Genomic DNA, 26,021 nt, shown 5'->3' with positions numbered 1-26,021 from the left:
TGCATAGCCTTCCTTTCTTCATTGTGTGCTTGCCCCATAGACATCCAGACTGTTCACCTCAAAACTATATACAGCATATTCTGATCACTGGCTGGGTAGTGAAATTACTTCTGAATTCTATATTGGATTTATCAGTGCCCATCTTTTATTAATGATCAGTAATTTTGAATTATATCTTCTTTACATGGAATCATTCAAACTTATTGAATGTCTCTATGGGATTATGTTTCAATCTCTTTTGAAGAAAGTCTGATTAGTCTGCTAGACGAGGCATGAGATTTCACAGCTACAATGTGCTGAGTTGATGCATGTTCATGTGCTCTTTTGTCTTTGTTACATGTTGTTTAGACTCAAATAGCCCAAATTAATTAATTCTTTTTGGTTCCATAATATTGATTTTTGATGTGCTGAACCCTTCCTGATCTATCTTCAAACACATGCTTTCTTTGACTGCCTTGATAGGGATGATTGATTAGCTGAATTCAGTGAAGGTGCTAATGGATTGACAAGTGTGTTTCAACGGTGATGTACTTTCTTGTTTATGTCAATGTAGGCTGCAAGATAACGTTCCCCTTGACTCTCATATTACCCAAAGGATTAAGGAAATTATAATATAACTCGTAGCAAATGAAGTGTTTACCAGCCTCACATTGGGCAGATAGCTGAGAACAGAAACACTGTTTCTGTAACAGTTCTCTTTTTCTCTCCCTCTCAGACAATCTGCAGACACTCATTAGTTGACAGAAATTGGTTCTATTCAGTTGAGGCGATCATGGTGCCAAGCAAAAGCTTAATGCCTTGAAGGGTATTAATACCTCTTTACTTGCTCTCTCTTTCTATTTCTTGGTATTCCCCTACCTCGTATATTTTTCAAGATGGGAGCTGTTGAGGCCCTAACATTAATCAATATTTTAATTAAATTCCTAAACAATTTGAGCAACTTAAGTAAGCGTCCAACTAAACAAAGACACATGCACAATGTGAATTCCTCCAGCCTTCAGTGCAGGGGTCCTAGAAAATGGCTCTTCGCCTATCCTTTGTTTGAGCAGAATGTGCCCCCTCCGAGACAACTTGCTAGAAGAGGCACCTTTTCAAGCTCCTATTAGATTGTTTTTCTGGCTGTGATGAGGCCATACATAACTTCATATTGCACTTTTCAGGGCTAAATGATTCTCCAAAGATTTTCAACAAACCTTAATTTCTTACCTATTCTATTTATTATAGGGCTCAATATAGTTTTGCAAAGGAATATTAAATATTGAGATGCAGTTTTTTTCTATTCTAACTCTGCTGGTTTGCATATTTTAGTAGAGTAATCTGATTTCTAACTGTAAATCTGCATTACACATAACACTTTAGAATTTGTTCTCAATTTACATTAACAAAATTTCATGGGAGTAGATGTTTAGGCCTTATGGTCCAGTCAAATTGAAGCTACTCATCTGTCTCCTATCACAGTTTATTTTTGCAAAAATTCAGATCTTTTCTCCACTTTTTGCTTTTTGCTATTTAATGGTGCAAAATTAGTTTAAATAATTGAAACAGCTATATTTTTAAATGTAGGAACAATCTTCTGCTTAAATGCTGGCAGTTCTATTCAGAATTGACAGGTTTTCACTACTTAACTGGCAGAAGTTTGGACTCTTGAGTGTAGACAATAATTTTGCCACCCGCTTGCCCAGTTGATGATGCTGGGGTGGCTGCATTCCACTGTTGGACTCTGAGGAATCCAGTGAGATGTGTAGATTTCCAAATACTGTTACGGAGACGGTATTTCTCTTCTCAGCCCATTGTGAGGCTGGGAAATCTTCCTGCTGAACCTGATGCGGGTCAAATGATCTCAATGGGAAGAAATTGCTATGGGCAGAAAGGTTAGTGCAAGGTATTTTAGTTAATTGAGTCTTTGATCTAAATTTATTTGTTTTCAATTGCATTTTTTAAATTGATATTTAAAATTTTACGTTTTTTTAAATTGAATGTTGTCAAAGGAATCACAATGTTTCAAATTTAGGTACAGATTTGGCAATCAGATTGGAGAGGGCATTATCGACTGTTCAAGGAGTTATGGGGCAGGGCCTGTCAGGAGCTCAGAGGGATTCTGTGCTACACTGAGCCTTGCTAATCAGCTGGGAGTTGTCTTCTCAGTAGAAGACCCCACCTGGGGCCTGCTCCCAGAGGGTGGGTTCCAAAGGTAGGTGACTGGCTAGCTCAGACAGCTTGTCTGTGCATGGAAGATCCAGCTCATTATCTTTTAGATATGTAACTCAGTACAAATTCTATATTTCAGGTAACTGAAAATATTGTTCTGATTACTTGCAATGAGTATTGTGGTTTGGTTCAAATTTCTATTTCAGTTTGTGAGGAGATTATGTGAGGAGGAGGAGAGTGAGAAAATCTTCAGATGTGGAAATGTGACATGTTATTAAAGGATAATTTAGCGAAATAGCATTGTGAGCATATCAAATCAGTATATTTCATCCTTGATGGTAGACCACATCCTTGTTGATAAAAGGCTATGTCAGTCAGTTGGTTGTTTATGCAGTTTGCTAGAAATAAATGCATAAATTATTTGCCAAATAATGCATATATTGATCAAGATTGTCCTTATCAGAATTTCTATGAATTACAAGTCCATTTAATTACCTGTCTTTTAAGTTTGTTATAGATTAAAATGAGAAAATGCTCATTACTTATACATTATCATGAATAAGCTTTTTTGTTAGGTCTTTTGTTTTAATGGATCGTCTTCAGATGAAATAAGGTAGTGAATTTTCAATGTGCAGTAAGCTATTAAAATACTTGAGGCACTCCCCTTTGATAGGTTAGTTGTAAAATGCATTGCTCATTGTTGAATTGAGCCATGCATATTAAGAGTGTCTCAGATATGAACTGTTGAGTGGAATTAGTTGGATTCACCAGAATATTTATTTTTCACTTGTCAGTTTGAGATATCACCACTTTAAAAATATGTCTCTAGTTTGTTAGCTGAGACCCAGGCTTCTCACCACATATTTTGTTTGTTTGCTTATTTTCTATTTAGTGTTTTATTTTAATTCTGTTTAATCTATTGTTTATTGAAGTGAGGCTAGCATTCATGACTTGCCTTGTATGTCTCTAAAAGTTTTAGAATACTGGAGCTAAATTTGTACATGTTCTAATGTTTTGCAACTGTTTATTAACACTAAATTAGGCTAGCTCTGATTTACTAATTTGCTTTTATATTCCTGAGGCTTTTTTTGTTTCTTAACCCCAGCTGGAATGTCTACTGAATTTGTCGCAAGGCATGTCACATATGTGTTTAATGATATATTGATAGAACTTAAGGTAAGTAATGTCAAATGAACTGAGGTCACACAAGTACAAGAAATGAGTTCTTTATTGGTGGAGTGGGTGCATCTATAACTATAACTGGTTTAGTTTTCTCTGGTAGCCCTGCTATTCTTTACATACCTGCTTCTATAATCTATACATATCTCCTTCCTTTGAGCTTTGCAATTTTGCTTTAACCAGTCTCCAGATTTTTCTTTTAATTTTATCATTATTTTGGAGAATTTCTATTTGATTTTCCTACAAAGGCTTTGAAGGGTGATCTGTTTTTCTGTGACGCATATTCTCCTTTAGTGCTCCCAGGTTCATTATCAATTTGCCCATCTTAGGTTGTATGTCGGGTTTGATTAGCTATGCATCTTGTTCCCAAGTCAGCCTGATAGAAGTATATAAAATTATGAGAGGCATAGATAGAGTAGATGGTCAGAGTCTTTTTCCCAAGGTGGAAATGTCAAATACTAGAGGGCATGGTTAGAAGGGACAAAAGGACAAAGTTTAAAAGGGACAAAGTTTAAAGGAGATTTATGAAGCAAGTAAAGGTTGGTGGTGTCGTGTGGACTGCATAGAAGATTGCCAAAGGATACAACAGGATATAGATCTCTTGCAGATATGGGTGGAGAAGTGGCCGATAGAGTTTAATCTGGGTAAGAGTGAGGTGCTGCATTTTGGGAGATCCAACATAAAGGGAGAGCACACAGTTAATGGCAGGATCCTTAACGGCATTGATGAACAGTGGGATGTTGGGGTCCAGGTACATGGCTCCCTAAAAGTGGCTGCACAGGTTGATAGGGTGGTAAAGAAGGTGTATGACATGCTTACCTTCACTAGTCAAGGCATTGCCTGTAACAGCCAGGAAATTGTATTACAGCTTTGTAAAACTGGTTAGGCCACATGTAGAGTGTTATGTTCGATTCTGGTCGCCTCATTATAGGAAGGCTGCGGAGGCTTTGGAGAGGGTGAAAAGGAGGTTTACCCGGATGCTGGTTTACCTGGTTTGGAGGATGTGCTATGAGAAGAGGTTGGACAATCTGGGGCTGTTTTTGCTGGAGCCATAGAGGCTGAGGGGAGATGTGATAGACATTTATAAAATTATGCGAGGTTTATATGGAGAACACAGTCAGTATCTTTTTCCCAGGATTAAAATGTCTAGTACTTAGAAGGCACGTATTTAGGTTGAGAAGGGGAAAGTACAAAGGAGATGTGCAAGACAAGTTTTTCTTACACAGAGTAGTGGGGCCTGGAATGCACTGCCAGGGATGGTGGTAGAGGCAGATAGCATAGGAGTGGTTAAGGGACTTTTAGATAGGCAGATGAATATGCAGAGAAGGGAGGCATATAGTTAATGTGTAGGGAAGAGGGATAACGTTAATTAGGAGATTGGTTTAATTAGTTTGGCACAAAATCGTGGGCTGAAGGGCCTGTCCTGCACTGTACTGTTCTATGTTCTAAGTTTATTTTTTATGGAGGGAGTCGTAGGTGCTTGGAACACACTATCAGGGGAGGGGGTGGATGCAGGTAGCAACGTTGAAGAGGTATTTTAGGCAGCTACACGAATAGGCAGGGAATGGTGAGGTATAGTCCATTTGGAGGCAATTGGGATTAGTTTAATTCAGCATTATGGTCGGCACATACATCATGGGCAATAGGGCCTGTTCCTGTGATGTATTGTTCTATGTTCAAATTAAAATATGCTGTGCACATATTTCCTGATGGAAGTCAACCAGGGTAGGACTTTCACAGTAAGTGGTAGGATCCTGGGTTGTGCTAGGCCCATTGCTGTTTGTCATCTATGCCAATGATTTGGATGAGCATGTACAAGACATGGTTAGTAATTTTGCAGATGACACTAAAATAGGTGGTGTCGTTGACAGTGAAAGTGGTTATCAGGATTTATAGAGGGATCTTGATCAACTGTGTAAAGGGGCCAAAGAATGGCAAATGGAATTTAATTTGGATACATGTGAGGTGTTGCATTTTGGGAAGACAAATGAAGATAGGACTTTCGCAGTGACTGGTGGGGCCCTGGGGAGTATTGTAGAACAGAGGGTCTGAGGAGTACAAATACATAGTTCCCTGAAAGTGGCGTCATAGGTAGAGAGGGTGGTGAAGAAGGGGTTTGGCGTGCTGGCCTTCATCACTCAGCGCATTGAGTATAGGAATTGAGATGTTCGGTTGCAGTTGTACAAGATGTTGGTGAGGCTGCACCTGGAGTATTGCGTACAGTTTTAGTTACCCCTTTATAGGAAAGATATCATTAAGCTGGAAAGAGTCCATAGAATGAGAATGTTGCAAGGACTTGAGGGTCTGAGTTATGGGAAGAGGTTAAGCAGGCTAGGACTTTAATCCATGGATTATAGGAGACTGAGGATTGACATCATAGACATATATAAAATCATGAGGGCATAGATAGGGCGAATGCACAGTCTTTTCCCCAGAGAAAGGGGATCAAAAAGAGGGCATAGGATAAGGTGAGAGTGGAAAGATTTAAAAGGGACCTAAGGGGAAACTTCATACAGAGGGTGGATTGTAGATAGAATGAGTTGCAAGAGGAAGTGGTTGAGGCAGGTACTGTAACATTTAAAAAGCAGTTGGACAAGTGCATGGATAGGAAATGTTTAGAGGGATATGGGCCAAATATGGGCAAGTGGGGCTAGCTTAGATGGGCATTTTGGTCAGCATGGACTAGTTGGGCCAAAGGGCCTGTATCTGTGCTGTATGATTCTATGACTCTGTGACATAGAAGGAGGCCATTTTGGCCAATCAAGTTTATGGCAGCTGATGGAGTTATCCCATTCCCCACTAATTTTCCCAGTGACCTATTCCTCCCACATTTCTATCAACTCCCCCACATTCTACAACTAACTGACACAGTAGGGAGAAATTACAGTGGCCAGTTAACCGATCAGCCCACACATATTTGGGATGTGGGAGAAAACTGAATCCCTGGGGAAAATCCATGTGGTCACAGGGAGAACATGCAGACTCCATACAGAAGGGGTTGAACTTTGATAGCTGAGAGGCAGCAGCTCTTTTAGCTACACCAATGTGCGTTATGGCTATTGCTTGTTGAATTCACTCTGTTTGTTTTATAAATAATGCTTCTTTCATGCCTAAAAATCCTGTGCATAAGAGTACAGGTTCCATGATAGACATTGTGACTGTTTCTGTGCATTAACAAATTCAAGTCTTTCCCAGTTTGTATTCGCCTTGCTCAACTTCCCCATCTTTTACTCCCTAGTCTTATAATTTTATGATGAGACATTCACTTTATTTTGGCAATAACAACATTTAAAAAATGTTGTGCAGGTTTGACATATCTGTCCACAGGTTTAGACAAAAGCTTTTCCCTAAACTTGAACTTGACAGCTTTTGCATTGCAGTTTGACCATCACGGGTAAAGCTGTCTTCCAGTTTTCTGAATATCCTGTTACTAAAATAGCTAATTTTCATCCATTGGTCTGGGTTGATCACGTCTGTCTGCTTTTGATGATGTCGCTGATGATTTTCATTGCCTTCAGATGTACCATTTTATTTGGTGTACTGCCAACAGTTAAGTGAGTAGAATTTTAGCCTCCTCCCTCCCTCTCCATGTAAACTCTCTAGCTGTCAAAATAATGTAGTCTTTCCTGCCACAGTGAATTTGTCCATTTCTCTGCATGGCCGTATATTCAGTTATACTTAATCTTGGGCACCATCTCATTTAGTTTAGTTTTCATGTAGATACCTACTATTCCTTCACTTATTTCTTCAAAGGTACAGTCCATCCTTGCAGTTTTTTCATTTTTATCTGGCTTTATGCTCTCATAATCATTTATTTACATTCGACTTGGGTTTATATTTACTTTCATTCTCATTTATTTCTAATATAATTTTATTTTACTTCATTTTTTTAGCTCTTTATCCACCACAAACTTCCTAGTTATTTTTACAATTTATTTTTACACGTATCTGATATTATACTCTTTTCCCCCTTTTATAACTTTTAAACTCTACCTGCTCAGTACTACCTCTTCTATCTGAAATGTTAACTCTGCTTCTGTCTCCACAGATGTTTCCTGACCTGAAGGGTTTCAGAATTTTATGTTCTCCCCTCCTCATATTTAGCTTGATTGCTACTTCAGCCTGTTCTCTTCATTTTCATAATTTTAATCCATGGCTTCGTTATTTTGTTATGTTCACGCTTTGATTCTGACATTGCTGCCAAAACTCCACTGCTAAGACCCGATCTGCCCAAATCCTCAAACAATTCCTCTGAATTTTCCAATAACTCATTATTTGCTTGTTATAAAACAATTTTCCCCTCCCTCACTAAGCAGCAACACAAGGATGGGCGAACTGCAACTGAGAAGTTACACATTGCTCGTTAGTCCTACCAAGATACCAAACAGTTCTATTCTATTTGGTCTTGGTTCTTCCTTGATGCATAGTCGTATTTGATTGATGTTAATGGGTTATTCTTGGAGCTGCATTGTAATTGGTAAATAAATCTAAAACAGGAATGCAAACATCTAATAGGTTTCGAGTTTTATGTAGATAAATAAACTTTATGTGTGTCTCATAAAGCTGTATTGCACAATCAGAAATGAACCACAGAACATGTGCATTCAGAATTTGGAGCTCAAAGTGTGTTGAAGGTTGGAACTTCTTATGCTAAAGATATTGTTGCAATGATATGGAAGAATGTAGTAAACCATGTTAAAAAGTTTCATCTTTGTATTGCTGAAAGATATCATAGAGTCACATAGGCAGAAACAGACCCCTTAGACCACTGTGCCAATCATCATTGGTGTCTATAGTAGTTCCATCTTCTCGCACAATCCTAGCCTTCTGTGCCACAGTGTTTTATGTATTCATCTAGATACTTCTTAAATGTGTGAGAGTACTTGGCTGTGCCACCTCCTTAAGCAGTGCATTCCAAATTGCAATCACCCTTTGCGTAAAAAATATTCTTCAAATCCCTACCATATCTCCTTTTCTATACCTTAAATGTATGCCCTCTAGTTAAAGGTGCCTCAGCTAAGGTGACAAGTTTCCCACTCTCTATGCTCCTCATATTTTGTATATCTCAATCAGGTTATCCCTAGTCTTCTCTGCTCTGAACAAAACAAACCCAAACTATCCAGTTTCTCCTCATACCTGAAATACTCCATCCCAGAAACATCCTTTGCATCTCCTCTGCATGATCTCCAGTGCAATCTCATCTTTCTTACAGTGTGGAGACCAGAACTGCACAAGGTACTCCAGGTATGCAATTGTATCATATTCCTGCTCTTCTATTCCATGCCCTGGCTATTTAAGACTACGGTATGCCTTCTTAACTGCCTTATCTACTTGTGCTGCTGCCTTCAGGGAACCTTAGACATTTAAAGCAATGTCCGTCTGTTTCTCAGTATTTTGGAGAGTCCTACCATTTATTGTGTATATTCTAGCTTTATTCGTCCTCCCAAAATACAACAACTCACACTTTTCATGATTAAATTCCATTTGCCATTATTCTGCCCATCTCACCAACTGATTAATATGACATTTGGGCAAAAGAGGTGATGCTAAATGGATGCCATCAAACCACAAGGAGATGATTTTCCAAGAAAGCTATCTCTCAGCTGCTTTGATCCCTTTTACCTTTTAGTTTAGGATGATATTTATGAAAGATGCCATTTGGGCCACCTTATTGCAGTTAGTGCTTACCCTGTGTAGTACAGAAGAATTGTGAGAAATTGTACCATTGTTATTATAAGAAAAAAAAGGAAAGTTCATCAATATACTGTACCAAATGGTCTCATTGGTAAAACTGGTGGGCTTCCTATTTATCCTCTGGGAAGAGAGATTTTGTAATATGAGGCAGCCTGCTGCAGGAGGAAGGTGTTGGAACTGGCAAAGTTACATATGGAAACAATATTATCAGAACTTGAAACTTCAGTTATTGGTGTAAGCTACAGAACAGGTGCTACTAGCCAGTGCTAGCAGGAGCTGATTAAAGTTCCACATTTTTTATCCTGGAGAACAATTAATTGTGGCTGACAGTTTATAAGATAAACATTTCCTTAGTTTAACTCTGTTGCTCTGACTGCAGTAGGAGGAGAATTGTCCCAAGGGTATTTCTCATCGGTAGTCGTTTTCACTCCACACCAAAGCTGGGAGCTAAATGAAACATGTCAAATGTGCTATTATTATTCTTGAGCATCAATCATGGGCCCTTGATCCCATAACTGCATACTTTATTGGAGAGTGGATATCTTAATTCCTTAAGCATTAAATTTATTACTGGCACATATCTGCGACCTGTGCAGTTTTATTATCCTTACAGTAAATAGCTTTCAGCAGAACAGAGAATACCAATAGAGGGAAGAACAAGGGAAATTTATATTTATACATTTGCCAAACCATGCACAGGAGTCTGCATCCTTGATTCTCCTCTTCATTGTTTATTGTGTCTTTTAATATAAAATAGCTTTTTTTAAGCTGTAATCTGTATACCATATTTGCATTGTAACGTCAGACCTTTTTGGATAGAAAAAAATGCCCTTTGGTGAGAATATGACTTTATTCTGCTAGAATGCTACATTGTGATTGTTATGTATTTGTCAGCTTTGCAAGATGAACATTCACCAAGGCTAGTATTTACGTCTGTACTGATGGAAAAAGATGGACTTAAATGGATGTGAACCTTTATGTCTTAAAAACTCAGTCACTCAGTGTTTGAACATATTAACCTTAATAATACAGACAGAATGACAAAATGAAGAAGAATGTTAGATTGTTTATTTTTAATTTTTGATCCACCAGTTGGCAGTTGAAACCATCAGATTTTGATATTTACGTTCTGAGTTACTTGCACTGTACCTTGATGATTCTGCTGTCTCTTCTCACCAAGATGGTAAAGCAGTGTTTCAGAGCAGATTCTTTCAGGTGATGGAGACAGAGAAGACTAACTGAAAATGAGACTGTAAAGTTCCAGGTGTTTGGAAGGATGCCCTTCAAACTGCTTCCTTTGAGGATACTGATATTTTGTAGCTGAAAGAATGGCAAGACTGTGCCTGGCATTCATTTTTGAAATTGATGAAACAGCAATATCAGCTTTATTTTTACTTCCATTGCACAAATACCACCACAGCCAATTATTAAACAAGATACTAATGGATTTGTGTGGAAAAATGTGCCCATTATTTGGTTTTTCTTTGCTTGTTCTGGTAATTTGCATGCATATCGGTTTGGCAAAAAATGAATGCATATGTTAAATATTCACAATAGCAGCTACATTTGGTATTCTTAATTAAATGTTAAGGTTAAACCACAGTCTTGATTAACCAGCGGTTGATTTGCCAGTTTATAGATTAACCATGTGAGGTTTACGAACATCTGTTGTTAGTTTTAAAAAGCTTGGGATTTTACATTAAAAAGTTTTTTCTTTAAGGTTTTCAGAACAAATTTACAATGCAAGTGAAATTGAACTTCATTGGAAATTCTTATGACAAAGTCCTCGGCACTCAAGACCAAATGACCTGTTCCAGGCTGCAAGTGTATTAAACGCTGAAATTCGTGCCATGCAAATGCAACTGACTTGCATAAACTCAAACTCTGTGAAGTGAAAAATCCTTGCTGATTTCCAAAAAGAAATTGAAACCACTAATATGCCAGTGGATTATTTCAGCTACATGTCATGCGTGAATCTAAGATTTTCTCTAAGAATATTTTGACCAGAAGTTTGTTCTCCACATCCAGATGCACATGTGAACGAAGAGCTTGCCTAAAATTAGCTTTCTTTTTCTTGTGTAACATCCCTTCTCGTGCTCATGAAGTGTTCTCACATCAGAAGACGGAATCTTTTCTGTAAAATTTTTTGAAACCAAATGTGACTTCCGCAATCCTTTCTATGGACTATGGAGTGGTTGCATGTATTAACAGTACTTGGACTGTTGCAGACATATGATGGTGAAGAAAATGGTTTTTGAAATCTTTCTGGAAGAAGCTGACTGTTTGGGATGTTATTTATTTAGTGGCCAAAATATGGAGAGCAGTGAAATCAAGCATGCATATTAGATGATAGAGAAAAGTATTTTCAGAGATAACTTGAATGAAGGCAAAACTTTAGCAGCTAGCCTGGCAGAATTTGTGTAGCAAATACAGTAGATGAAGGTAAAAGTATCGTAGGGTGGCTGGCCATTGATTGTCAAGAACTCTGATGTGAGCTTTCTGACAGTGACTTTGTATAGTCTGCATATGGACAGACACCATTTTTAGTGAAAATTAAGGAGAGGTAGAAGATTTGATTTTACATTTCTCCAAGTGCAACCTGTGTTGAGAGACATCTTGATTTTATGGAGAAGCAAAATGCTGTATCCTTGAATGACAAAATATTTCAACGTGTGCAAATATTAGAAGAGGGCAATGAAGCAAACAAACATGACTGAGTATTTTAATAAGCAAAGTCAGTACTGTGAAAATTTTGGATTTTATTGTGCTTTGCATTATCCTTTACAACATCCATATTTTTAGATTATCCACGTAGGTGCTCTTCTTCATTATCCTGGATAACCATTGGGGTGGCACGGTAGCGTAGCGGTTAGCACGACGCTATTACAGTGCCAGTGATCGGGGTTCGATTCCCGTCGCTGTCTGTAAGGAGTTTGTATGTTCTCCCGTGTCTGCATGGGTTTCCTCCGGGTGCTCCAGTTTCCTCCCACATTGCAAAGATGTACGGGTAGGTTAATTTGGGTTTAAAATGGGTGGCGTGGACTCGTTGGGCCGGAAGGGCCTGTTACCACGCTGTAAGTAAAAAAAAATAAAAATAAGCAAGAGTCAACTGTTCAATTCTAAGAATAGTTCATTGCCACAGGAAGAAAATTCAAGAAATGAAGTACTTCCATTGCTGTTTCACCTTGCAAAAAGCCTACTGGCTTTTTTCAAAGAACCCTATGGTTGTTAACATTTAAACTTTAAATACCATTATGGCCGTTTGAATTGAGACCATCATTGCTGAGAGCTGGTAAAGATGAAATAGGTGACCTCCAGCAGCACGTTCTATGAAAACCAATCAGTTTCTTTGTAATTATATGAGCTAATATCTTTTCCCATTTCCATTCATGGTTTTCAGTCTGAAAGGTTTTCTGAGGCTTCTGGCAATTCTTCTTTGTAAACGACTGTTGAGGAGTTGTACTGCAGAGACCAAATCATTTACTACTTGTTTTTATTTGGGCTTTTAGAAACTTAGTATGTAAGGAAAAGGTCACTAAAAATGTGCCTTTTACTATTCCTTAAAGCATGGAAACATTGAGTGAATATGGAGCTTAAAAAATTGGTCAAAATCTTAGCAGTGGCCCCAGAGTTTGGTTGTCTGAAACTTTCTGTCTGTCAACTCTTGCTGGTCTTCCTCTTCATTGGAAACAATAATGAATGTAATATTGTGTGGAAACCTCATGCTTTCTGTCCTTTCTATGGTGCATTCCTAATCCTTTTTGTTGTGTTGCAGTGCTCGAATGTTGGAAAAAACTCAACGGCAGCTTCAGGATGAAGTTTTGAACTTGCGGACCCAGCTTTTGTCTGAACAGAAAAAGCGGGAGCAACAGGAAGCAAATGCTCGACGCATGGAGAAACGCAATATTCTACTTATCAAGGTACTTCTGTGGATAATTGTATGTGTACAGGGTCTTTTTTTTATATAAACAAGGCATTATGTGTATTCTTTGCATGGAATCAGCATTTAGTTTGCCCAGTTAAGCCATCTGGCAGCTATCTTGTAGTGATGTGTATGCTTGTGCACCAAGTGTTCTCTTTTCTATTCTAATTAAGATATTATAATTTACAATATTTTTCTACATTTAATGGCTACTGCCATACCTCAGCCCATACTGCTGAATATACCTAGATTCTCTTCTAGTTTTCCACAGCCCTAGGTACCAGTTTACCATGTATTCCATTTTGGAGATATTGGCTAATATTAGTATTATTCCCTCATTTCATGGTTGATTTTTGTTTGATGAATATAAAGGTAGTTGTAAAGTGAACCAGCCACTATATTTTTTTAATCTGTGAAGCTACTCGTACTGTTTTCCTCTGCTTTCTGCAACGTGCCAGGTTTTCATCCATTTTGCCATGTTCCCTGAATTCTTTCGACTCATTTTCAAAAGTCTTTACTATTGTAAGTTATCAAATATCACTTTAGAAATCTGTATAAAGCATTTGCTTTATCTTCTGTTCTTATTTCCACGTTGGTCAACGATGATCTGGCTTTTGTATATCTGTGCTGGCAGTTAAATTAATTTATAATTTTTTAAATGCAAAGCAATTTCATCCCATGTCATGGACTCTAGTAATTTATCTATAACAGAATTAAATCAGTGGGTGTCAAAATTTCTGGTTTAACATTGTCGGTTTTTTTTTGATGAGAAGAATCGCATTTTACCATCTTCCAGTCCTGTGAATCAATTTTGCTCTCCAAACAGAAAATAGAAAATGAAAGTACAAGTCTCTGCTGTTCCATCATTGACAGATTTTTGATTTGTAAGGGTAAAGGTTATAGGGAACAGGTAGAAAAGTGAAACTGAGGCCAAGATTGGATCATCTGTGATCTTATTGATTTGATTATTGATTATTTCTTTATTTGTCATTGTGCTGTTGTAACAACCCAACGAGATTACGATGGCACTCCCTTGCCTAATAAAAACCAAAACAGTAAATTGATAAGAGCAATTATAACTATAAAATAAAACAAACATACTTACACAAATATAAAGTATAAAAAAATATAAAAAGGCAGTGTGCAAATGAACCATGATAATAATAATAATGATAATCAGCAGCATATCAATATCAATATATTAAATAACACCATGATGAGTCCAGCCGGTAAAGGGAGGAAGACATAGTATGTGTATGTATGTATGTGTAGGAGGTGTCAGTCCATGTTCAACAATTTAACAGCTTTGGGAAAAAAGCTGTGTTTCAGTCTTGTAGTGTGTGCATATATTGTCCTGTATCGCCTAACAGAGGGGAGTAGTTTAAAAAGGTAGTGAGCAGGGTGAGCTGGTTCTCGAATGATGTTTAAAGCTCTGCTCTGACATTGAGCCTGATAGATGTCCTCCACTGCTGGTAACTGAGTCCCAATGATGTTTTGGGCCGTCTTGATGACCCTCTGCAGAGCCTTCTGCTCCTTCCTAGTGCAGCTGGCATACCAAGCAGTAATGCTGTATGTCAGGATGCTCTCCACCGCACACTGGTAGCAGTTCACCAGAATGTTCTGAGACAGTCTGGCTCTCCTCAATTTCCTCAAAAAATAGAGGCATTGCTGTGCCTTCCTAATGACAGCTGAGGTGTGTATTGCTCAGGAAAAGTCCTCGGTGATGTATGCCCCCAGGAATTTAAAACTGGAGACTCTCTCCACAGCCTCGCCACCAATGAACTTCCTTGACTTTCTGAAATCCCGAAATTATTGAATAACGGAGCAGACTCGAGTGGCCATATGGCCTGTGATGCTTTAATTTCATATATTCTTATTTAAGTTCCCAGATCCTCAGATGAACACCATCAAGAGCTGGTTACTTATTTATCTCAGATTTGAGTAAGTGAGAAACTGTTCTGCAATTCACTTAGTTCTAAACTTACCCTGGTTTTGCAAATCTTAGTATCCTTCTTTAATGAAAATTTATTAGTCTTAACTCGAACATTTCAATTGACCCTCATCTCAGAAGATTTTTGAGAGAGTAATACTGGGAATACTATCGACAATCATACACTGCAGTGAATACTGGGGATGTTGGCCTGGGAGATATGATGTGGGTACGCTTATCCTTCAAGTGAATTTGGAGGGTTTTGTGGAGTGACAAATAATGCTTGACTTGCTGAGTATTTCCAATGATTTTTGTTTAATTTATAATTGGCTGCAAGAGAACTCTTTGGAAAGATTTTTAGTCCATATATCTTCAGGATAGTGGATGTTGGGGGAGGGAGCAGAGGAGCCCACCCCCTCCCACAATAATCATTTCATTAGATCATTTGCTACCTTTTATGTTATTGACAATTATACACTGCAGTGAATGTATTTTGTTGTTACACACTTATGGGACTAACTAGGTTTTATCTTCTAGGACAGGAAAACACATTTGCACTTCCTAATTATTTTCTATATAACCACTAGATGGTTATATTATAGACTAAAGTTCATTCTTGTTAGTTGGAAGGTTGTAACACAGCCTAAGTACAAATCAGCTTTGGCTGTTTCCAGAAATTAATATTCTTCTTTACTTTCGGGCATTATGGACAAGGCCACGTTTATTGTCATACTGAATTGCCCTTGAAGCGACTTACCAGCATATTCTCATGAATCTCTACAATCCAACTGATGCAGCTACTCTCACAGTGGTAGGGAGTACCAAGATTTAGACCCAACAGCAATGAAGGATCAGGGATATATTTTCAAGTTAAGGATGATTTGTGACAGGAGAGGAATTTGCAGTTGATGGTGATCCCATGCACCTGCTTCCTTGTTCTTCATGTTGGTTGAAGAAATGAGTTTGGGAGATGCTGTCTGGATGAGTAAATATTATGTATTTTGTAGATAGTACACACTGCAGCCACAGGCTGTTGGCGTTGGAGGAAATGCATGTTTAGAATAGTGGATGGGATGCCAGTCAAGCAGGTTAGTTTGTTCTGAATGGAGTTGAGCCGCTTATTAGAGCTGCATTTGTCCAGGTAAGAGGAGAATGTTCCATCCTGATGTGCTTTCTGGATGGCAGAAAGATTTTAGGGAGGTCATTGTGATTTGCTGTGGGATACCCAGCCTTTCACTTCCTCTTGTAGCCACTGTTTTATAGGAGACCTTCTGATACTTCCTTACAACATAGAAGGAGGCCATTTGGCTTAATGAGTATTTGCCAGCTCTCAGACCAATCCTATCAATCCCAGTCCCTACTTATTTCCCTTCAACTTATTCTATCTCACATACCCATCAACTCTGCCTGATTCTCCTACCCTTCACCTATGCTTGCAAATTAACCTACCACCATGATGTCTTTGAGATGCGGGAGGAAACCAGAGCACCTTGGGGAAAGCCACGTGGTCACAGTAATAATGTGCCACCTCCACACAGTGCTGGAGGTCAGTATCATACTTGGATTGTTGGACCTCTGAGGTAGCAGATGAGGAATTCCTGCATTTGGGCCCTCAAGGTGCTCCTTAAGATCATGGCTGATCTGATTGTAACTTCAGTTCCGCATTCCTGTCTACCTGGGGTTTCTATTTGGCCCTCAGTGCCCTGCATATCTATTTCTACTTTAATAATGTTTTGAATATACTGCTTCCACTGCCCTTTGAGAAAGAGTTACAGAAACTAGTGACGTTCTGAGAAAAAACATTTTACCTCATCCCTGTCTTAATCAGGTAACCTAGATTCTCTTGAAAGGAATTATCCTCTCCACGTTCACCTTGTCAAGGCACCTCAGCATCTTGTATATTAGGTTGGCAGTGGTGTAGCTGCCAGTTAGTGCTGCTGCCACATGGCTCCAGGAACTAGGGTTTCATTCTGACCTTGGGTGCTGTTTGTGTGGAGTTTGTATGTTCTCCCTGTGGTCATGTCGTTCATGCCAGGTGTTCTGGTTTCCTAACACATCCTGAAGTTGTACTGGAAGGTTAATTTGTCACTGTAAAGTACCCCCATGTGGGTAACAGAATCATAGGAGAGTTGATGGGCAGGTAAGAGAGAATAAGGTGCAGGACTATGAGAAAATTAAAATAAGGGGAGCATGGTATTGAAAGTCAAAGTTGAGTTATTGTCATATGCATAAGTACATGTATGTACTGGTGCAATGAAAAACTTACTTGCAGCAGCATCACAGGCATATTGCATCATATAAGCAGCATTCACATGAAAAACATAAATTAAACATAAATTATACATTATTTTTACAAGAAAACACAATTAGCTTAAAAAAAAAGTACTGGGCAGAGTCCACTACTCACTGCAGCTTCTTATGTTCCTGCGCATTCGAATTGCCATACCAGACCATGATGTAACCAGTCAGGATACTTTCAACAGTACATCTGTAGGAGTTTGTTAGAGTGTTTGATGACAAGCCGAACCTCCTCAACCTCCTAAGACAGTGAAGATGCTGGTGTGCTTTCCTTGTGATTGCATCTATGTGCTGGGCCCAGGACAGATCATCCGATATGTTAATGCCCAGGAATTTAAAGCTGCTGACTCTCTCCACTGCTGATTTCCCCCAATTTAGACTGGAGTATGTTCGCCATCCTTCCCCTTCCTTCAGTCAACAGTCAGCTCTTTAATTTTGCTGATGTTGAGCTAGAGGTTGTTTTTGCGGCACCACTCAACCAGGTGACCTATCTTGCTCCAGTAAGCTGACTCATTGCCACCTGTGATTCATCCAACAACAGTAGTGTCGTCGGCGAGTTTGAAGATGGCATTGGAGCTGTGCTTAGCCACACAGTCATGTGAGTATAGAGAGTAGAGTGAGGGCTAAGCACGCAGCCATGAGGTGCCACTGTGTTGATGAGCAGCGAGAGGGAGATGTTATTACCAGTCCTCACTTATTTGAGGTCTGCTGATAAGGAAATCGAGTATCCTGTTGCAGAGGGAGGTACAGAGGCCCAGGTCTTGAGGCTTGATGATGAGTTTGGTTGGGATAATTGTGTTGAACACTGAGCTGTAGTCGATAAACAGCAGCCTGATGTACAAGTTCCTGTTGTCCAGATGGTCCAGAGCAGAGTGAAGAGCCAGAGAAATCACATCTGCTGTTGACCTGTTGTGGCGGTGGGCAAATTGGTAGGTCATCTCTGAAGTAAGTGCTTTGCTGGGAATTGGCATTAACCTGATTGGCAGAATAGCCTCCTTCCATGCTGTAATAAGTAAATAAATAAGCAAGTTGTCTCTCTTCTAATCTCTGGTGGATACAAGCCAAGCCCATCCAACCTGTCCTCATAAAGCAACCCGCCCATTCCAAGTATTTGTCCAGTTAAACTTGTGAATTGCTTTGAACGCACTTACGTACTTCCTCAAAAAAGACAACCAGTGCTGTACTAGGACTCCAGATGTGGTCTCACCAGAGCCTTGGGTAAGGGAGGCACAACTTCCCTACTCTGGTATTCAGTTCCCCTTGCAAACAACTATAATATTCTGTGAGCTTTCCTAATTACTTGCTGAAACCTCAAACTCAGAGTTATGTACTAGGTCATCCTGATCTCTCAACATTTCGGATCTCTGCAGTCACTGCTTAAGTAATGTTTGGTTTATTTTATCTGTCAAAATGGACAGTTTCACATTTTCCCACATTATACCCTATTTGCCAGTCTTTGCCCACTTGTTTATCTATTTTTCTTCTTAGGCAGTCCCTCAAGATTGAGGATGACTTACTTTAACTCCAGCTCTGAGGAATGGAAGATGACTATGATGAATTCTTTCAATGTGAGGTGGCTATTTTGCACCAGCTATCACAGGGATTTAATGGAGTGAGGTAATAGTCCAGAGCAAGGAGATTTAAAATGACTAACTGCTACTGCATAAACTTGGCATGCATACATATGTGGATGTACACTCACTCCCTTTTGATTCCCCCCACTTTCCATACCCCCAAACCTGGTCTCCACTTTCTCCATGGTGGCTGCCAGTTCACTCACTCAGAGGCTCACCCACTCCATGACTGCTGAATCCTCACTCCCTTCCCACACCCAGTCTCAGTGACATGCTGCTTGAAGCCTGCAGCCCAGCCACCCCGGGACCTCTCCCAAGCAACCTTGGAAGAATCTCCAGTTACTTGCCCAGTGCTGCCAGCTGTTGGCAGATTCCAGTCTCCCAGAGTTCTGTGGAGGGGTTGGTTGGCCCTGTTGTGTGATTTCCAGGCCAATGAAGGCAAATTTGTTTATCAGGAATGGGAGTATTTCACTCAGCCGCCATCATCACTCAATGTATACAATGCCATCATACCCATGGGATCTCTGTCTCCCTGTGTCTCAAACCTGCTGGATCTCTATCTCCCACAATACCCCTAACTGTATAGGTCTTCTGTTTCCTTTTGCCATCTTCAAAACTCACTTTCTTACCTCAGTTTGTATCATCAGCAAATTTACCAACCTTACTTTGATGTCGTCTTCAAAGACATTTATACAAATTGTAAAACTATGAAGCCCCAGTGTAGATTCCTGTAGTACACCACTCATTGGTAGTCTGAACTGTACCTTCATTGGCAGCATATTATTTCAAGAATGATTGTGCATTACCTTGTATTTATGAAGCATGGGGCTCTATATGGCAGTGCCAATTGGTAATGATTAAGCCACTGTTAGCCATGGGAGAAAATTAGCATTTTCCTGCATTTACAAGTTTGCAGGTGATACCACCGTTGTAGACCGTATCTCAAACAGCGATGAGTCGGAGTACAGGAAGGAGATAGAGAGCTTAGTGGAATGGTGTCATGACAACAACCTTTTCCTCAATGTCAACAAAACTAAAGAGCTGGTCATTTATTCCGCCAACCAAACCACTCATATCAAAATTAGCAAATTATGACAATACCTGCAGAAATCTGGTAAGGGACTCGGACAATCTGAGTGCAGTGATAGCTGGGGAGTAAGGTAGGCTTGAGTCTGCTACTTTTCTATACGTCCAGCCCTTTGTTATCTGGTGATTTGCAGTCTGTGGATCTGCATGCTTGCAAGGTCATTTCAGACCCCATCTTGAAATTTTCCACCAAGTATATCTATGTACATGTACATATTGAGGAACGAATCATTGTCTGTCCAGATATGGTGATCAATTTCCAGACCACTTGTACCCTGTTCTAATAGAGAAGTTTGTTCTCACAGCTGCACCTTGTGATTTCAAAACTGATTACAACTTGTAAGTTTCAATAGTAGTTATCTAATCTCATTTCTTTTGAGGTATTTAAACATTTTAATGCATTTATTAATGTTGTTAATACTTTTTGAACATTTATGGCATGTTTATGTTTATTTTGGGAGAATGTATTGGATACAATGGAGAGGGCATTAGTAGTATCTGTGCTTTTTGTTACCTGTGGCAAGTCCATGCCCTTTCCCTAGCGGATAATGGGGCCTTAGTCTATACTGTACTGAGTCATGCATTGTTATAAGTATTGAAGACACGTTTAGTTGAAGTATTAATTGGCCAGCATCTGCTTCAGTTTTGTCTTGAAGAGTGCCCCATGAATGCAAGATTTCAGTGGATTTTAAGAAATAAAATTGAATTAATAAAGGTGAAATCTTAACAAATGTTAATAATGTCCCAAGGGTATGGGAATGAGTTGGCAATCACAAATGATAACTATTTTTTTATGTCTGGTATTATGCTGTATTATACATTGTGTATTAATATAGTCATTTAATTTGTCAGCTACAAAACAGGTTGTGCACATAAAATTAAGGATGACAGCTAATTTAATTTAGAATGTTGCATGAAGGCTTAAGTATTTAATAAATGTTGGAAGAAGAAAAATGATTTATTGTTACTGCCTCTCCTGAAGACAGTGTCTTTTACTGGGTACTGTCATAGAGGAGCTGGTTGGCCTTCAGCATGCCAACAAATAATCATCCCTCGTGTAAATCAGAACTCAAGTCATGTCCCTACAGGAACGATTTCATCTGAGGTTGATTCCACTGCCAGTGAATATGCCTTTTCCCCAATGTTGATAACAAGACAGAGTAAGAATATTGAATAATTTAAACACATTTTATTACCCCTAGTGTAGGTGGGTGACTGGAGAATCGGGGGAGTTAATAGGCTTGTGTGAGAGAATGGGTAACAGGGAAAACAAGTGAGGGAATGGGATTGCTGGGATTGCTCTGAGAGCCGGCATAGACTTGATGGGCTGACTGGCTGCCTTTTGAGTCATAACGCAATATGTGAGAGTCAAATTAAAAGAGTCTAATTGCTTGCATTGATATAATATGTTTCCCTAAGTGCCATTTACCCCAGAGCTGAAATTTTAACTTGTGTTGATGTATTGAAGCTGATCAACATTTCAATGTAGGGTCAATGCTGTTGATTACCAACCTTCCCCCATCCATCTCCTCACTGTACGTCCAGACTCTCAGCGTTCATACTCAATACTCCCAATGAATTTTCCACAGTGTTTGCTGATTCTGAGCATTGGTAATGTAGGGAAATGTTAAGAATTTTTTTTTTGGAGAAGTTTAGTTCCTGTGCCAGGTAGGAATTGAATAATTTTAGATAGCCTTCACATTTTAAAAAAAATATAGTTTGGCTTTTTTTCCTTTTGAGGATAATTTTCCAGCTCTTTTCCTTAACTTCTTGCAGTTTTTGATAAAAAGTTTGAAGAATGATGCAATTTTATTTATCTTACATATCTATGCTATGAATCTCCTGCACAATTTCAAAGACTTTACTGAGGGAGCATTCATTTTAAAAAGCAAACCTGGTCTATGTGGAGAATACATATTCCTGAATCAAAATCTTTTGGAAATTTGTGTTTTATAATCTCTAGGAAGTGAGAGGGGGGCTGGGGTTATAAGTTAGTAAGGAAAAGAAATGAGGGAGAGGGAGTGTCCACTGTGATGCTACTTCTACTGTGTTAAAGGAATTTTGAAATGAACCATTTGTTTTGTTAAGGGTTAAAAAGAGTTATGTGTAATAAACCTATGACATGGAAAAGAGAGACAGAAAGAAGGGGATTTTTTTAAACTTATTCTAATTTGATTTTAATGAGGTAAACTTTGAATGCAATTGGAGACTTTTGGGTGGACAGACAGGAAGGTAAGGGAGGAAAATGGCTGAAAACGAGTAAGCTTATCCATCACCATCTCCCCTAGGATGTTGAGGGTGGGGGAGATGGAGAAGTGGTTTATGAGTTAAGACTGAATGAATGACAATTAAGCAAATGAGTTAAAGGGATTTGGAGACTGTTTGAAAATAAAAGTAGATGCTGGAAATACTCAGCAGGTCAGGCAGCATCTGAGGAGAGAGAAACAGGGTCAATGATCTTTCGCCAGAAAAGGGAGGCTGGGATGGTGAGGGGAATGAATTTAAAGTTGGGTGGCAATGGCCATGTGAATGAGATTAGATTGGAGCAAAATGTGGGCAATGGTGTATGAGAGAGTGATGCAGGTTTAGGGACCAAATGTTGACCATGTTGCCTTGGAAATTCTCTGAAACCCAAAGTCATTTTCCCTGCCACACATATCATACCAGTGCTATCTCCAGGAATGAAATAGAGAGAGGTGGAATCAGTGGAGGGGAGATGGAAACAAAATTATGACGGTGTGTATTCTGTTATCATGTGCTCTCCTACTTTCTGATGGGGATCGAGGGAATAACAGTGATAGTGTGTAATGGTAAGAATTCTATTCGTCCTTGCATCTCAGAGATATGGAAGACTTATGATGGCACCCAAGCCACCATTTGCCATTTGTTGTTTTATTTCTGTTTTTCTTTTGTTCATTACTCCATTTTCCCCTTCGTAAGCCGATTCATGTTTCACCATGAATGTGAGTAACTGTGGTTGTTGCTGAGTTTAAAGTTTGTTTTCCTTTGGTAGAAATTCAACAAATGAATAGTTACGTGCAAGATATTCTGCAGCGTTTTCTTTGTAGCGCATAGCCCTTGTCCTTGGTTGTTGACATTGTTGCAAATAGGATGTACATATAATGATGTAATGTGCTACCTGATGTTCAGGCATTTGCTATGTTTCAGTTCCATTTCTTTTCAAGTATAACAGTCTACAAAGCTATTGCAAAATCTCATTTCTAAAAATAGTGTTTATGAAAAACGCAGCCCTTAAAACTCATGCATCTTTTTCAAGAAAAGAAGACTGGCTTGGGCAAATGAAACTTGCGTCATAAGGAACCATTCCCTGATTAGCCAGCCACTGAATGTGACAGTTTCTCCCTCATCTTTCAGACAAAGAGAGCAAAAAGACTGTCAAATTTGCTTCTGCCTTGACATCTGTGCTATATAATAAGATGTGAAATGAGGGTGCTTTTTTTCTGTGTGTAAATGAATGTTATCATAAGACAGCTTGGGATTTATAGGAAGGAACAAAAGTACATGCACACATAATAAGAACCTTTAAAAATGTATAAATGAGCTAATTTTTAGGGTAAGGTCAGCCTCCTGAGGATAAAGGTTTGGTAGTGTCTGATGTGCTGTAGTCCCTGAGTTTTTGTACTATTGGCATCACTAAACACTGAAGGGATTTTTATTCATCTGTAGCTCAGTGGTGGAGCTCCCACCTTTGGATTAGTTGGGCAGAAATTCAAGCCCTGATTCAGAGATATGAACACAGATTCCAGTAATTCAGTATTGAATGAGTATTACACAGTCTCCAATATTGTCTTATTAATGAAATGTTAAATTATTCTTTTGGGTGGCCACAACATATATAACACCATCACTTGAGGAAGCTACTGTCTGAATTTTCAGCGAGTAGTTATTCATCAGCAGCAACTAAAGCAGATATCTGGTCACTTGCTTCATGACTATGGAACCTATTGTGTACAGCTTAGCTGCCCTCATGTTTCCTGTATTACAGCAGTGACTGAACTTCGAAAGAACTTCATTGGCTCTAAAGCCTTTTGGATTATCTGCAGGCTGGGAAAGGTATTATACAACAGCAAGTCTTTTTCCCCTTTGTTTTAGCATCTGAGCCATCTCCAGTCCAGTTTATCTATTTACATTATTTCCAACTGGAGATGATCAAGAGCAGGTGGTCATAGAGGCAAAAAACAAAGAATAAACTACTGGAGGAACTCAGCAGGTCAGGCAGCATCTGTGGAAGCAGAGGGATAGTTGATGTTTCCGGTCGAGACCCTGCATCAGGACATGATGCAGGGTCTCGACCCAAAACATTGACTATCCCTCTGTTTCCATGGATGCTGCCTAACCTGCTGAATTCCTCCAGTAAATTGTTGTTTGTTCCATTTTCCAGCATCTGCAGTCTCTGTGTCTCTTCTGATGTCATGGAGTTATAAACCACAGAAATAGGCCATTCAGCCCACCATATCCATGCCAACAATTTTGCCCACCTACCATCATTAGGTCCACTTCCTTCTATACCATGACTATTTAACTGCCTAATTACTTCTTTCAGGTCACCCCTCAGCCTCCTTAACTCCAGGGAAATCAAGCTCAGCCTCTTCAGTCTCTCCCCATAACTCAAGTCCTCCAAGCCAGCATCTGTGTCAACATCCTAATGAATCTCCTTTACACTCTCTGCAGTGGAATCACAATCAGAACTAATCAGTGTTTTATAAATTTGCAACGTAACACCCCAACTCTTATATTTAATGTCCCAGCCTATGAAGACAAGAATGCCATATGTCTTCACTCCCCTATATATTTTGTTGCCACTTTCAGGGAACTATGGACTTGCCCCTCAAGTTTATTCATCAACATTCCTTTGTGTCTTACTATTTACTGTATATGTCCCACCCATATTTAACTTTCCAAAATGCATCGCTTTGCACTTGTTGGGAATGAACTCCATCTGTCAGCACTCTCCCCAACTTTCCATTTGGTCTATATCCTGCTGCATTGCTGACCATCTTTCTTGCGATCCACAACACCATCAATTTTCATGTCATTTGCAAACTTACTAATTGTACCTCCTACATTCACATCCCAGCCTAATTAACCAGCTCACCTTTGATCCCACGTGCATTAACCTTCTGGATCAGCCTACCATGTGGGACCATACCAAGCTGGAAAACAAGACTCTCTCCATTTTCCCCTCAATAGGATACACGGTTCAGCAATATAGAGAGGTATTTGATAGCTTGGTTCTTAAGTTCACCATAGAATAGAATTGTCTGATCAATGAGGTTCTAGGTTCAATTTCTGTTTGATACAGAGTTAATTTATAAGAATACTATCAAATGCATTGAACAGAAACAGATCGTGAGGTCAAACAACTGCTGTCTGATGTTTATGTTCCAGCTAAGTCTCTTCCCCAACTACTTCATCTAACCATATCAATATTTCACCATGTTCATTATTCCTTACTGCATTTATTAGCTTTACCTCAAATGTATCTATTGTATTCACCTCAACTACTTGTGCTCTAACCAATACACTATACAAACTTAATATAAAACCTATATGCTTTTTTTTCATACTATCTTGAAAAACGATCCATGATACTTGACTTGCATTGTAAAAAAAAACCTTACTAACTGCTTTACTGGTTTGAATGATTTATGCATTTGTTCCATCAGATTCTTTTGCTTCTGCTACCTTATTTCTGGCTTCGGTGGCAGCAATTTTTTAAAATGGTTATGCTCATAAGATAGATTTTAAAAAAAGAGTCTATTAAAAGAGAGTTAGTAGGAGTTCAGGGCCTGCAAGTCCCAGTAAGGGTGAAAGGCTAAGATGGCATGATTAGGGAACCTTGGATGACAAAGGATTTGAAGGTTTGATCAGGAAAACAAAAGGAAACAAATGGCAGGTGCAGACAACTGGGATCAAGAGAGACTCTTGAGGAATATAGGAGAGAACTGAAGAAATAAATTAGGAGGGGAAAAGAAGGTCATGAAATATGCTTGGCAAGAATGAAGAGTTCCAAGAAACTATAAGCATATCAGGAGCAAAGACGGTAGCCAGGGAAATAGTGGGCACCCTTGGGGACCAAAGGGCTAATGTCTGTGCCAGGCAATGTCCTGAACAAATACTTGTCATCCGTATTTACTGGCAAAGGATGTGGAAGATAGTGAGCTCAGGG

General features: G+C 39.1%; 1 protein-coding gene across 4 annotated transcripts in view; it reads left to right on the top strand.

The window, feature by feature from the left end:
- mad1l1 (mitotic arrest deficient 1 like 1) overlaps positions 1–26,021 on the top strand; it is an 826,601-nt gene that overhangs the window by 186,253 nt on the left and 614,327 nt on the right. For all 4 annotated transcript variants that reach the window (XM_052022015.1, XM_052022017.1, XM_052022016.1 and 1 more), the window contains exon 11: positions 12,797–12,941. In XM_052022015.1, coding sequence (XP_051877975.1) covers positions 12,797–12,941 — 145 coding nt within the window. The remainder of the gene's footprint in view (positions 1–12,796; positions 12,942–26,021) is intronic.

Source organism: Pristis pectinata, chromosome 8 (assembly GCF_009764475.1).
Source record: "Pristis pectinata isolate sPriPec2 chromosome 8, sPriPec2.1.pri, whole genome shotgun sequence".
In the NCBI taxonomy this organism is placed as follows: Eukaryota; Metazoa; Chordata; class Chondrichthyes; order Rhinopristiformes; family Pristidae; genus Pristis; species Pristis pectinata.
Note: the sequence above shows the minus strand (reverse complement) of the source record. Positions and strands in the feature narration are given on the sequence as shown.